Below are 12,020 nucleotides of genomic sequence, written 5' to 3'. Positions count from 1 at the left end.
TTCCCCGGAGTGGTGTCTGCTCGTTCGGCATTCCTCCCTCGCATACCGAGGTGCCGACTTCCCGCAGTAGAGCCCAGCAGCCTGCCTGGGGACTCAGCGAGCCAGACCATCCAGAGGGGCAAGCCGCACCAAGGCGAAGGTTTGTTTTTGGTAAGTATCCAGAAATTAAGGCACTAACTTGTTGAGGTTTTAGGCCATGCCTAGGCCCCGTCCTGATAAACTGCTGTGAGCTTAATTATCAACCTTTGTTTCTCCAGACAGTCAAATTTGTTATGGAGAAAATGCATGTGTTTTGGATTCGCTTGTGAAAGGCTTGACAGTAGATAATTTAAAATCAAATTACAGTGACACAGTCTGCCATTAAACCAAAAACAGAAGGTTGCTTTCACAGGACAATGCTCCTCATGCACTAAAATAAAAGCTGAACCAACTGCACGGTAATGCTCAGCCAGCCCACAGAACCGTAGGGAGGCACATTGACTTTTTAGGAAGATCCCCAGCGAATGTTAAACAAACCCTGACGTTCCTAGTGCCGCTGCCCGGAATCAGCGCTTCGCTCCCCGGTACGTGCGGAGACATTCAAGCAGCTCTTGCAGCAGCCGCTGACACCATCATACTGAATCCTGCCTGGGAGACCTTAGAAGTGAGTCACGGAGAGGGGAATTAACCCGTTACTTAGAGCACACTGCCAGTGTGCTAAGCCGAAAAGCAGCGGAGAAGGAAGGCAAGGAAATAAAAATTTACAGAATTGGAAATTTTCATCGGATGAAGATGTCTTTTTTTAAAATTAGAAATATACACATACTTATACATACATATACACGCATATAAACATATATATACATGCACACCCTCTACGGCCAAAGAAAGAAACGGTAAGCTGTTGCAATCAAAGCATGTGCCGCACACTCCTAAGCAGGATGTTATGTTCACAGTAGAACGTAATGTAGGAAAAAAGATTAGGTTGGAGGCTTCAAAAAACCCCAGCGCCCTGCGCACGCTATGGTGCTCCGGTGGCTGCAGTCCCTCCCTGCTAGTTCAGAGAAGGGAGGAATGGCTCTGATGGGAGTTGTCATGATCCGTCCATCCGAGGTCCTCGCAGTTCACAACCTTGCAGGCTGCCCAACGCAGAGCGTTGTTCCTTACCTTCTGGCTTTGTTCAAACTTGTGTAACTACATTTTGCTGAATTAAACCACTCCTACATTTCCTACAATCTATAGACTTACTTTACTGTTAACCTCTCAACGTGCCCCAGCTATTTCTGATGTTCTGGTACCTCGGCTAGCAGGCCTATGGGCTACTCACCATTTCTTTTTGATATTCAGAGTTGTGCTGTCACGCTGAGCAGCGAGGCTATGGAAAGCACGTCTGTGGGAGGTCACAGGGGCCCCACACCTTAGCGTGGGTCGTGCTGCTCTTACATGTCTGTATTCAGACTTGTAACTGGAAGTCGTGCTGAAGCTCTTGCTTCAGGACTCCAGTTGACCTCCTAGCTCTTTGAAATCACCACCAGCAGCAGGCTGGCCACCACCAGTGCCCTGCGAGGCACTGCCATGCTGGTCTGAAGCACCTTGCACAGGAGAGCTATGGAGAGAGATTTCCGTCCGCGGCAGCCTGCGGGTGTGCTGTGCCACGGCAGCGCCCGTGCCGTGTCCTGCTGCCTCTCCCGAGAGCAGCCAGAGGGAAGGGGTCCTGGTCACAGGGCTGACAGACCGTCAGTGCCGGCCAGCAAGGTCCGAGTCCGTGAACCCACTGCCGCTACGGATATGAAATGCTGGGAAAGGGCGAAGGAGCTCGCAGCCATTACAGACAGGCTCAGTTCCCTGCCCGGAGGATGACAGACCTGTCTCCCATCACAGACTCTCTGTTTAACAGCAGATTAACCGAATTCTTTTGAGCTTTTCTTGTGCTGAAAGGACTTTGCCCAAAGCAGCTGAAAGGACAGCCCCCGTAGCCAATACTAGCAGCTCTTTTTGATCTGCTTTTCCTTTGACATTGGCTGGGGTACCCTCCCCCACGCAATGTAAATTCAGTCCTTTTTAATGCAGTTGGTTTGGATTTGGGAGGAGGGTAAAGTGCCAGCCACCTAAAAGGCCAGCCAGAAGAGTTGCCATCTAAAAGACCAGCTGGGGGAGAGGTGATTTTAATTGATCAAAAAAGGTGTTGCGAGTAGTTTGATTATTTTTTGGGGGGCGGGGAAGTGTTGGCACCAACAATGAGCTCTGGACTCAGTAGAAACAGCTAATTCAGCCGAGTACCAAAACTGGTGCCAGCTCTAGATAAACTTTGCTGCTTGCTGCTTTTCTTGCAGTTTTCATCCACATTTGTCCCCGTCAGCACCAGGAGCTGCCGCCGAGTGCACCTTGGTGCACATAAATAAAAACAGGCTAGGAGAGACTTGTGCTGTTGGACACCCAGAGTCCAACTGTGCCAGTTCAAAAAGTCAGCTTGGTGTTTACGCTGTCCTAAATGAGAGCTGGGGCAGCCATCGACCTGAGCAGCAGGAGGAAACCTCCCCCTTGTGCAGAAGTGTTCATGGCTGGGGTTTTGGCTCTGAAAATTATAGATGCGGGGGTGGAAGGGGATCTGCGAATTGCGGCTCTGGATGCAGCTTTCAGTGGTCAGAGCCATCTCTATATAAATACCTGTGATGAAGCACATGCTTAACTTTCTAAGCACAAAGCTTTCCCCTACTAAGATTTGTATTTCAAGAAGAGGAGAGAGAGAGGTACACGTGGCGTGTGTTTCTGAGCCAGAAAACAAAAAGTTATGCACAAGGAAGCATGGGACATTTGCGGAGAGGTAGCTGGGAGGGCTCTGTCCTTTCAATCTCTCTGTCTATCAACAGAAGAGATACTTGAAGATTGCACCCATCCCGAAACCCTCATTTTCTTTTGCAGAATAATAAGCAAATAGGTTTTAGCCTGTTGCCTGCAGGGAAATGGTTTTGTAATGGAAGGAGCACCCTGCACTAAATCAACAAACAAGAGAATGGCTGTGTTTGTTTTTCCATGTACTGGAGGTGAAGGTGCAACCACGCTGGGGTTTCTTTCACATCCTCTCCACTTGACACAGGGCAGGGGACAGGCGCAGACACACGCGGAGCTGCACACCTACGTGGAGGGAGCGTGTAACTGGAACAACAAAAGCTTTGGTCTCTGCCTTTCCCCCACCCCCACGCCGTGCCCTCCCTGTCGGGTGGGGACTCCTGGCACGCCTGGCGCTCTCCCCCCAGGCTGTGCTTTCACGAATGCTTTAAGCCAGCACTTGCCACCAACGGGAGCTGCCTTGGTGCCTTGCTGCCCCCGGCTACCTGCTGCCACCCCTGCGCTCCGGTGCAATCCCACCGAAGTGCACCCGTGAAGGCAGCTGGGCTGCAACCAACCAACGACTGCAAAAAGGAAGCTTTTTCTTAAACCCAGCTCTGTTCCCCACTCCAGTTCATCTCTTGCACTGGGAGTGATCCTCGCATGCTTCTTTTGGCAGTGGGGCTGGCTTATCTCGACAAGGTGTTCATGGCCCTCTGGCCTGGGGCGAGGGATGACCTGGAGGCCGGGGCGGGGTGGGGGGGCCATGCTGGCCCCAGGGCATCCCTGCCTCCCTGCGTGGGTGGCGGGAGAGGAGAGCAGCAAGCACAGCTGAATTAATCAACCAGAAGCAGTGATGCTGGTGGACGTATCTAGTTTACATGCATTTATATACTCATAGAAATGCACTTTAATACAGCTAATTTCAACAGGGTGGGTATTTTTGCTTATTGATTGCGAATATAGAACTACCAGTACAATTTTTGTCCATGGTACGTACGCTTTGTTGGTACATCTGAAGGAGTGTGCCCGGCACAGGTACAGACTCAGCACTGATTTGGAAAAAGAGAGTTATCTAGCCAGAGGTATTTTTTCCTCCCTTCAGTTGCATTCCAGAGACAATTATTTGGAAGTATCTTGTGTGCTTAGTCAGTGCACAGGGCGTATTTGCAAAGGAAAGGGCAGGAGAGAGTTTATGTTTTAATCCTCTCTTACGTAGAAGTATTCCTCTTATCCATATATTCCCAGCTTCTGAACCATTAGCTCAAGAACAGGCCTACGGCAGGAATGAATACTTTAAGAGAGCATATGCTGCAGATAGCTAGCCCTCTCCATGTCTAGGACACCTGATGCACAGTTGTACGCCCATATGGGCTTATGTTTTTCATATATATTTCCTGTTGGCCCTCTTTGCTCCTAGCAGATAGAGAGAGAAGTATTTGTGTGTGCATCTGTGTGTGTTCGTGTATGTGTTAGGACAGGTACTCCTGTGCCTATACAAGTACTTGTAGACACATGCAGATATATATGTGCCCATACAGCCCCACGTTACTAGTCACGTTTACATCTGTCTATTTACATGCCTATCCTGCCGTGCAATCAACATATACACAAGTTTGCTGCAACAAGCCAATTGTTTTTTTTTCTCTCCTGAATTGCCAAATGCTGGAAGCCGCAGGCTAGCTATTGTGGTTACCCTGATTCCCAGGTTTCTTCTGCAGTTGGCGAGTAAGCGGCACTGCAAGTTTCCTAACAACTGGGATGAAGTTTTGTGTAAATCACCTTCTAGGCATTAGACTTTTCCCAGCAAAAGAGGGGGGCGGGTGTTTAGAGGAGGGAGAGTTACTCTCTTTGATGTGGGGATTAGTTCACATGTCAGTGTTATCCCCTTTTTTTTTATATGCTGTGATTTATAGAAGGGCGGCTATGAGAGATAGCCAAGGGGACACCCACGTGGGACTTACTGACAGACACCACCTCCCAGAAGATACCTACAACTAAAGCAGCTGGCATCAACAGAAAGGCTCCAATTGCAAAAAAAGAAAGCATCGTAAAAAATAACCTGTTTTGCCTAACAAATGCTTTCTAAAAATTAGGATGTGCTTTAATGCTTATGGAGCAGGAACTGGTTTTCCCAGCAGCAGAGGGGGAGTCTTTTTGCACATCCATAATAAAGAAATTATAAACGCTTTTTTCCTTTAAAAAAATGTTTGGTTTGTATATTCCCCTTAGAGCACACATCACTAGTGAGAATGAGTGTGGCTCCAAAAATGATTACGCTCGAAACGCATTTAGCAATGCGACTGCTCCAGTCAGAGATTCCGTGCTCTCCTGCATGAATCTTTTATCAGTGCTTTAGAAAAACTTAACTTCACTTTTTGGTCAAAAGTTACGTGGTTGTTCTGCAATCCAATCTTATGTCTGTTAGTGTTGGAGGAAACTTTCCTGGTGCTTTTCATGGGAACTGGATAAGGCTCTGACTTATTAGGCTAGAAGCCATATTCAGAGTAGCTTTGCTTAGCATATCTGAATTGTTTAGGCTTACTGCTTTGTGGAGTGGATGGCTGAGGGGCTGGCAAAGGAGACAGTGATGGATACAGTAAGAAAGATTTAACTAGCTTTTATTTAAAAATAGTCCATATTAGTATTTTTTCAAATTTCTATCTATTTTGGCCCTTTTCAATAACGAGTATTTTTATTTGTCCAGTTCTCTTTGAATGAAACTTTGAGACATTCTAATAAAGCAAACCTTTTCTTCTTTTTTTTTTTAATTAAAAAAAAACAGTTTAATTTCCAGATCAGCTCTTTGAGCTGATTCTCTGATTCCCCGATTCCCCTGATTCCCAGTGCGTGGCTGCACTGGTGTTGAAGGCAGTGGGGGCAACAAGACTGTGGCAGCCCGGACTTCAGAGTGAGCTGCTGTAAAACTCTACCCTAAATAAGCAGTTTTATCATGTTGTTACCATAGAGGTAACATGGGGTCTTCCTCGGGCGTTTCCCCTAACTCCTCTCCCATCCAGATACCCAAAGTCCCGCATTCACCTTCGATGTTGCTTTACGCTCAGGCTCCTCCCAGCACATCAGAGGCAGCTCAGCGACTGCCGGGGCACCTTACCTTGAGGGACAGACAAAAGCCAAGCCACTTCTTCGCCACTACATGTCCAATGGCCTCCCGCAATTCCCCCGCTATTCTCTTAAGCATAAAGAGGTTATTGTGTCACCCCTCAGGAACCCATGACTGCCGCTGACAACCAAAGTGTGACGCACGACGGGACGTGCCCCACACAAGCAGCCTTTGTACCCGGGGCGGTACAGTGAAGTGGCCACGTTCAAGTGTGGCCTCGCAGTGTGACTTCTCCCACCCCAGCCGGGGCTGCTCCGTGTGCTCTGACCCAAATGCTAATCGCCCGTCTCAAACCCGCAGTGAAAGCACAGACAAAAGCTCCTCTGGCACCTCCCCAAGCCGTGGGGCGCCCCGGTACCTACTCCGAAGGTACGCGGCGGCAGCACGCTGGCACAAACGGGCAGGGAGGCGGGCAGGCTCGGCTCTTACGTGCCTGCGTATGCACCGCCTCGGCTTGCTGCTCCTCTTTTGTGCCACTGCGAAGTGACTGCAAATACAATCCTTCTCAGAAGCATGCACAAAGGAACGCGTTACATGCACACGCACCCTCTCCCCCCGGACAGGTAACAGTATAGTAGTTCAGAGGGATGTTTCCTTTCACCCCAGCCCGATGCGGGGTTAGGAATGGTGAGGGGTGTGTGGAGAGGGAAGGGTGACTTGGTGGACTGGAACCGATAACCCTTTCCACAGCCTGGGAAACATGCCACATATGTTTCTGGCAAGGAAGGGTATTTAAGAGACGTGGCACATGCTGCGCTACTTACTCGTCTTCACAGATGGCCCACTGGAGCCAAAAATCAAAACCATTTTCTGCTTGTTTGTTCAAATTGTCAAAACATTTGACTGAATGAATGTCAAGCAGTATCTTGAAGACAATACTTCATAGAAGGAAAGACAATTTGGTGATCACTGCGCTCCTCCATTTCACTGCACTTTCCAGAAATGGAAAATCCTCCTCGCTGGTCTCCCGGTCGTCATGTGGCAGGGTGGGCAGTGCCAGCAGATCACAGGCACAGACATCACCGACTCCTATTTTCTGCTACAAACATGTTACCATGTGGGTGCTCAGACCTATCTCCATTCTCTCTGGTAGTTTGAATCCCTCCTGAAGGGTTAAATAAGTTTTTCCCTTAAATAAACAGGCAGCACTGGCTGATTAAACCCCAGTATTTATGCATGTATTTTGTTAATGCTTTTCAGGGAGAAAAGTCATTCCTATATTATTCAGGTACGCTCTCATCTGGCAGAAGGAGGGTTTCTCAAGTCTCCTGTTTGGATTGAGTTGGAAATATCCAATTTAAGCAAAGTACATTAAATGCCATATATACTAAAGAGGTAGCCAAGGCACTTTTCAGTAGTTACATTTGAGTGTAGAGACTGACACTAGAACTCAGATTTTATGATTTTGGAGGCTTACAATTAAGAATTAAACAATGTAATAAAATAAAAAGCAACAATCAAACAGCCAGCCAGTCAAGCAGAACAGGCTTACACTTTTGAATGCATGAGAAAAGCAGAGAATTTGAAAAATACTCTCAATTTTATTTGGGGTTTTTTTGTTTATTTTTGAAAGTTATGTTGGTAGTGGTGGAACTTAAAACAGGACAATGTAAATACACTGTAACTTAAAACTTTGCCATGGTCTTTTCACTAAACCCACAAAAATGCATGTATAGGTTGGAGTTCATAACCAGCCTGCCCCCTCCCTTCCAAAAAAAAAGAACCAAAACTGAAACCAAATGCTCAGTTTGATTATCCAACTGTTTGGCTCGAAGGTGCAACTGGCACGTCTTTCTGTGCGCCATGTGAAACCCAGATGAACACTGGGCCCTGACAGCCAGACACAATTCCCATGCTTTCCAAAGCCGAGCTGCAACTCATGAATCATGCACTGTCACATGCGTGAAATCCTACGTGGAAGCATCAGGTGGAGAACAAGAACTCTTTCTGCGGGAGGTACCTGCACTCCCTCACATTACAGCGATAGCAAGGAAACGACTGTCACTGCCTATCTATCAGAAACAGCTTTTGGACATTTCTGCTTTTCATCTATATTTAATAAAAAATCACTTCCATTCGAGATTCCTCAAAAGCATGTGTTTTCTCTGATGTCTCAGAGGTAGGAGGGATGCGAAAGAAAATATTTCGTCGCTTTCACAGGTTGTGCGATGTATTAAATACCTGCACTATCATCTAGAATTTGGTAATGGAAGGCTTTAGGGAAAGGACTGTATTTTCTTTTTGATTCCCTAGTAACAAACACATTGGCAATGTCCAATGGAGGTTAAAATTATACTGGATCATAGCTGTGTACCCTGTATCCAGGCTTTAAGAAGGGATTTCCATACCCTGCTGAAGCAATTAACCATCAGTACAGCTGTTGGGCTAGAGAAAGTGGGGCAACAGCAATATGCATTTGGTTCGAAAGCAGCCCTTCTTTTTTTTCTTCAGGTCTAAATGGCAGCCTTGTCAGACATTCACCTGGCTCCACTGCTTGTATTTACAGCTTAGGAGAGAGCTCAAAGACTCTGGAAATGCTGCAGCTAAATAGCCACCTTCTTAGCACCCTGTCCGGTGCAAAGCTTCCCTGGCACCTGATTAGGAAAACACTGCAGGGGATTCACAGGAACGGCGGCTGGGGTCAGGAGAAAGCGTTAAACCTTTGCATGTAACTTTTCATGTGACCGGGCTGGCGGTCCAGTGACTGTGGGCTCCATTGGCAGGCAGTGGCTTGTGGAGACCTGGGAATTATTATACGGGATTGGGAGAGAATGCCAGCAATGCGGACAGGGCTGGGGGGAGGATGAAAGGCAAACGCCACTCAATGAATGAATTCAGAAACATGCATGCAATTTGTGAATGACTTCTTTCCCTTTGCTGAACCTGCACACGAGTTTCTACAGCCACCGGTGAAAGCCTCATGATACTGTCCCATTGCTGAGAAGGTCCGTACCAACGCCCTCGGCTCTGCCAGCCCACCCACCGCTCCCCAGCACCCACCACCGCACGGGCACAGGCCACCCGGCCATTCCAGGTGAAAGATGCTACCAGTAGCAAGAAGAGTACTGTTTCGGCATGCTGTGCACGAAGCTCCTTGGCAAGGCACCAGCGAGCCTCCTAAACACAGCCACCTTCGGGAGGAGAGCGGGGTGCAGCTCTTCTGAATGCGGCAGCTCCCACTGGTGGTGGCAATGCCGTGGGGCCGTGGTGCTGAGTGCGAGGGGAAAAATTAAGGGTTGCCGATTTGGCTATCTGGACCAAGCAGCGCCAGAACAGCCCGTCGGCTGGGGGGCAGAGCTCAGGCGGTGCCACCTCCATCGCTACCATGGTGGCTGGGGGCTCACCTGCGTGGTGGCTGGCCTCCCGAGGCGGCTGCTGCAGTCAGACGGGGTGCGCGGGCACATGCTTCGAAAGCGCACGTAGGAAGAGTAACTTGCTGCCTCCCCACGGCGTGTAATTTTGGAAAGATGGGAGCGGGGCATTTGCCATCTAGAAACGGTGTCCCTGCAGCTCCTCACTTGGCACGGTAGAACCATCTTTTATTATCCTTCGGGGCTACGGCTGCAAACAAAAAATGCTTTCATTTCACGTTGGCGGTGGCTCAGGTTGTGTGTGCTCTGGCTGCTTCCTTAATTACAGTGGTTGTTGACAACTTCTTCTGATAGAGACCCTCTCTTTGAGCAGTCCTCCCACTCCCCCACTTTTTTTTGCAGCCTGAACACATAACAAACCGGGACAACGTTCTGTAAAAATAAGCTCACTGTAATGCAGTGATTCCCGCGCCACAGTTATGCTGTGTTCTTCTCTTCTGTCCTCTCAGTTTGCGCTGCTGCTGTTTATTTCCTCTTTCTGGCTAGAAGACATTTTATTTATTAGTGCTGGATTTCCTGTTGCCTGCAGCTGCCCATACTTTGCTTTCTCCAGCCCACTTTGCTGTTTGAGTCACTCTGTAGGTTTGTTATCCCTGACTGAAGTGCTCTCAGCAAGTTTGGTCGGTGGTTGTATTAAGCAACACTTGACAAAGAGGGGGACTTGCATGGCAGCCTGGGCATACAAAAACCCCAAACAAACCAAAAGCCGATACGGGGAGCCCTCACAGGCATAGGAGGGGTCCCTTTTTTATGACTTACTGATGCAGAGATTATGCTTTCTCGGATGGCAGGAACACCTCTTGTTTTGCTTGCACGCACTGCACCACAGGGAGGAAGTCAGCTCTGCGAACTGTACACGGTCTGCAGGTCTGACGGAGGAAGGGTAAGAGGTTTGCAATTATGTATAGGTCAGACTGTGGGTCACGTCGTGGTAGAAATGTCGTGCGGACTTTCCACACGTGAGGTTCATGAATGACTTCCCTGACCTTTTGTGGACATTCAGCATCCTCGTAGTAAACACAAAGATTGCTTATACGGAAAGTGAGATCATGAAGGGAAAAAAAATGTTGTGCTGCTTTGAACGTGATTTTTCTGCTGGAAGGAAGGAGGAGGCAAGAGCTCTCAACGCTCTGTGTATTACCGGCAAGGCCAGTTGGAGAAGCTCACTCATCTGCACTGGGGAGAAGTGCTTTATCTAATTCTCTGTTGTCCGATACCGATTTGGTACTATTTCAAGTGGCAGAGAATAGGGTTGAAGCAGCATGTAATGGTAATATTCTCTCTCTTGTGTTTTAACATGTGAGGGACTGCCCTAATTTTATCATCTTTTCTTGCTGTTTGGTGGGGATTTGCAGCCTGAAAACTGAGTAATGCGAGTTAAGGGTGAAGTGAACCCCAAGGCATGGGGGCAGCTGTGGCGTGTTTTACCGCGATGCAGCCATAGCCCTGTCAGGATGTGATGCTTTCAGCTGCTGTTCACGGTGGGCAGTTGCTGGCGGAGAAGCACTGCAGGTGCAGCACCATTAGACACTTTTTCCTTTGTGTCGGATGTTCGAGAGCTGCCCAGGAACATTAAATAGGGAACGGTCTTCTGACATCTTCCAGGTAAGATGGAAACGGGAGATCCTGAGCATTTGAATTATGAAAGATCCCAGTGTGTTACCTGCAAGCCAGTGTTTTAACCCCAGCGTCCTGGCCAAATTCCAGCTCTGCTAATTACATCCTGCCTATGTGAGAATTCCCCTGCATTTGTACACCGCTTTCTTCCCCGCTTGTTTTCAGCAGCTGCATGGAGTTGCCAGGCGCGGCGAAGTGCTTGCCATGTTCCACCTCAGGCCTGGCTGCCTTTCAGCGGGGAATGAAATGAGCACTGTGCACAGCGTTTGCAGTGAGTCTGGATCCTCTGCAGGGAAGAGTGCTACAGAAGCAGCGTACCCAAGGACCAGCGCTGGGGTCTTGTCATAGAAGGTAACAGTGTGAAGAGGCCGAGGGCACCAGTGCCAGGGTAACCCCAGGGTCACAGGAGAGACAGGAGGCGGCTGCTGCACTGTGATCTGATTTTTCTCCCAGCATCTCTCACCTACAAGGGCTGGAACAGCTGGTACACGCTGATCTGGTTTTGGGGGCTGACTGACTTCAGGTTTGTTTGCACAGTGGGAGAAGCTCTCAGTCCTGCTTACGCCAGCTACCGTCAATACGTTTCCAGCTTTTGCAGGTCTGGTTATTGATCAATGTGGACAAGGGAAGCCAGGGGAAAAGAAATAATTCAAAACCTTTAAATCTATAGATTTGTTTCCTTCTCTTCCACTTCATGACTCATGTGCACATTGCTTTTTACTCAGCCCTGTTGGAAACAACCCTCTTCAAGCGACCATTAATCCCCCTAGTAAAAACCTGACTCACACCACTGGAGAGGAACTGGCTGATGGACTACCCCTCTCTTCTGAAGAGGTGAAAGAGATGGCTGCAGCAGTAGTTATGGGATTCTGATAATAAGAAGCAGCAAGAAATGCAGGTCACATACAGAAGGATAATGAAATCACATATATTCAATACAGGAGTAAGTTATTGGCTCGTCTGCCCAATTTTCTTGTCAGCCAAGTTCTCTCTTTGATTATGGCATTTTTATCACAATCCTGCCTGAATTTTATATGGAAGCACATGCAAAAATGTTTGAGGTTGCTCCCGATGATAGTACACCAACTCCACTGGCAGCA

At 48.3% G+C, this 12,020-nt stretch overlaps 1 protein-coding gene across 1 annotated transcript in view; it reads right to left on the bottom strand.

Annotated features, from left to right (window-relative positions):
- Positions 1–7,310: 7,310 nt before the first annotated feature.
- Positions 7,311–12,020, bottom strand: part of RAD51B (RAD51 paralog B) — a 414,790-nt gene continuing 410,080 nt past the window's right edge. The window contains exon 12 of the mRNA XM_075151894.1: positions 7,311–11,520. Within this exon, the coding sequence (XP_075007995.1) occupies positions 11,495–11,520 (26 nt within the window). The 3' untranslated portion in view covers positions 7,311–11,494. The remainder of the gene's footprint in view (positions 11,521–12,020) is intronic.

This window comes from Calonectris borealis, chromosome 5, assembly GCF_964195595.1.
Source record: "Calonectris borealis chromosome 5, bCalBor7.hap1.2, whole genome shotgun sequence".
NCBI lineage: Eukaryota > Metazoa > Chordata > Aves > Procellariiformes > Procellariidae > Calonectris > Calonectris borealis.
The sequence above is the reverse complement of the archived record's forward strand: the minus strand, read 5'-3'. Positions and strand labels throughout refer to the sequence as shown.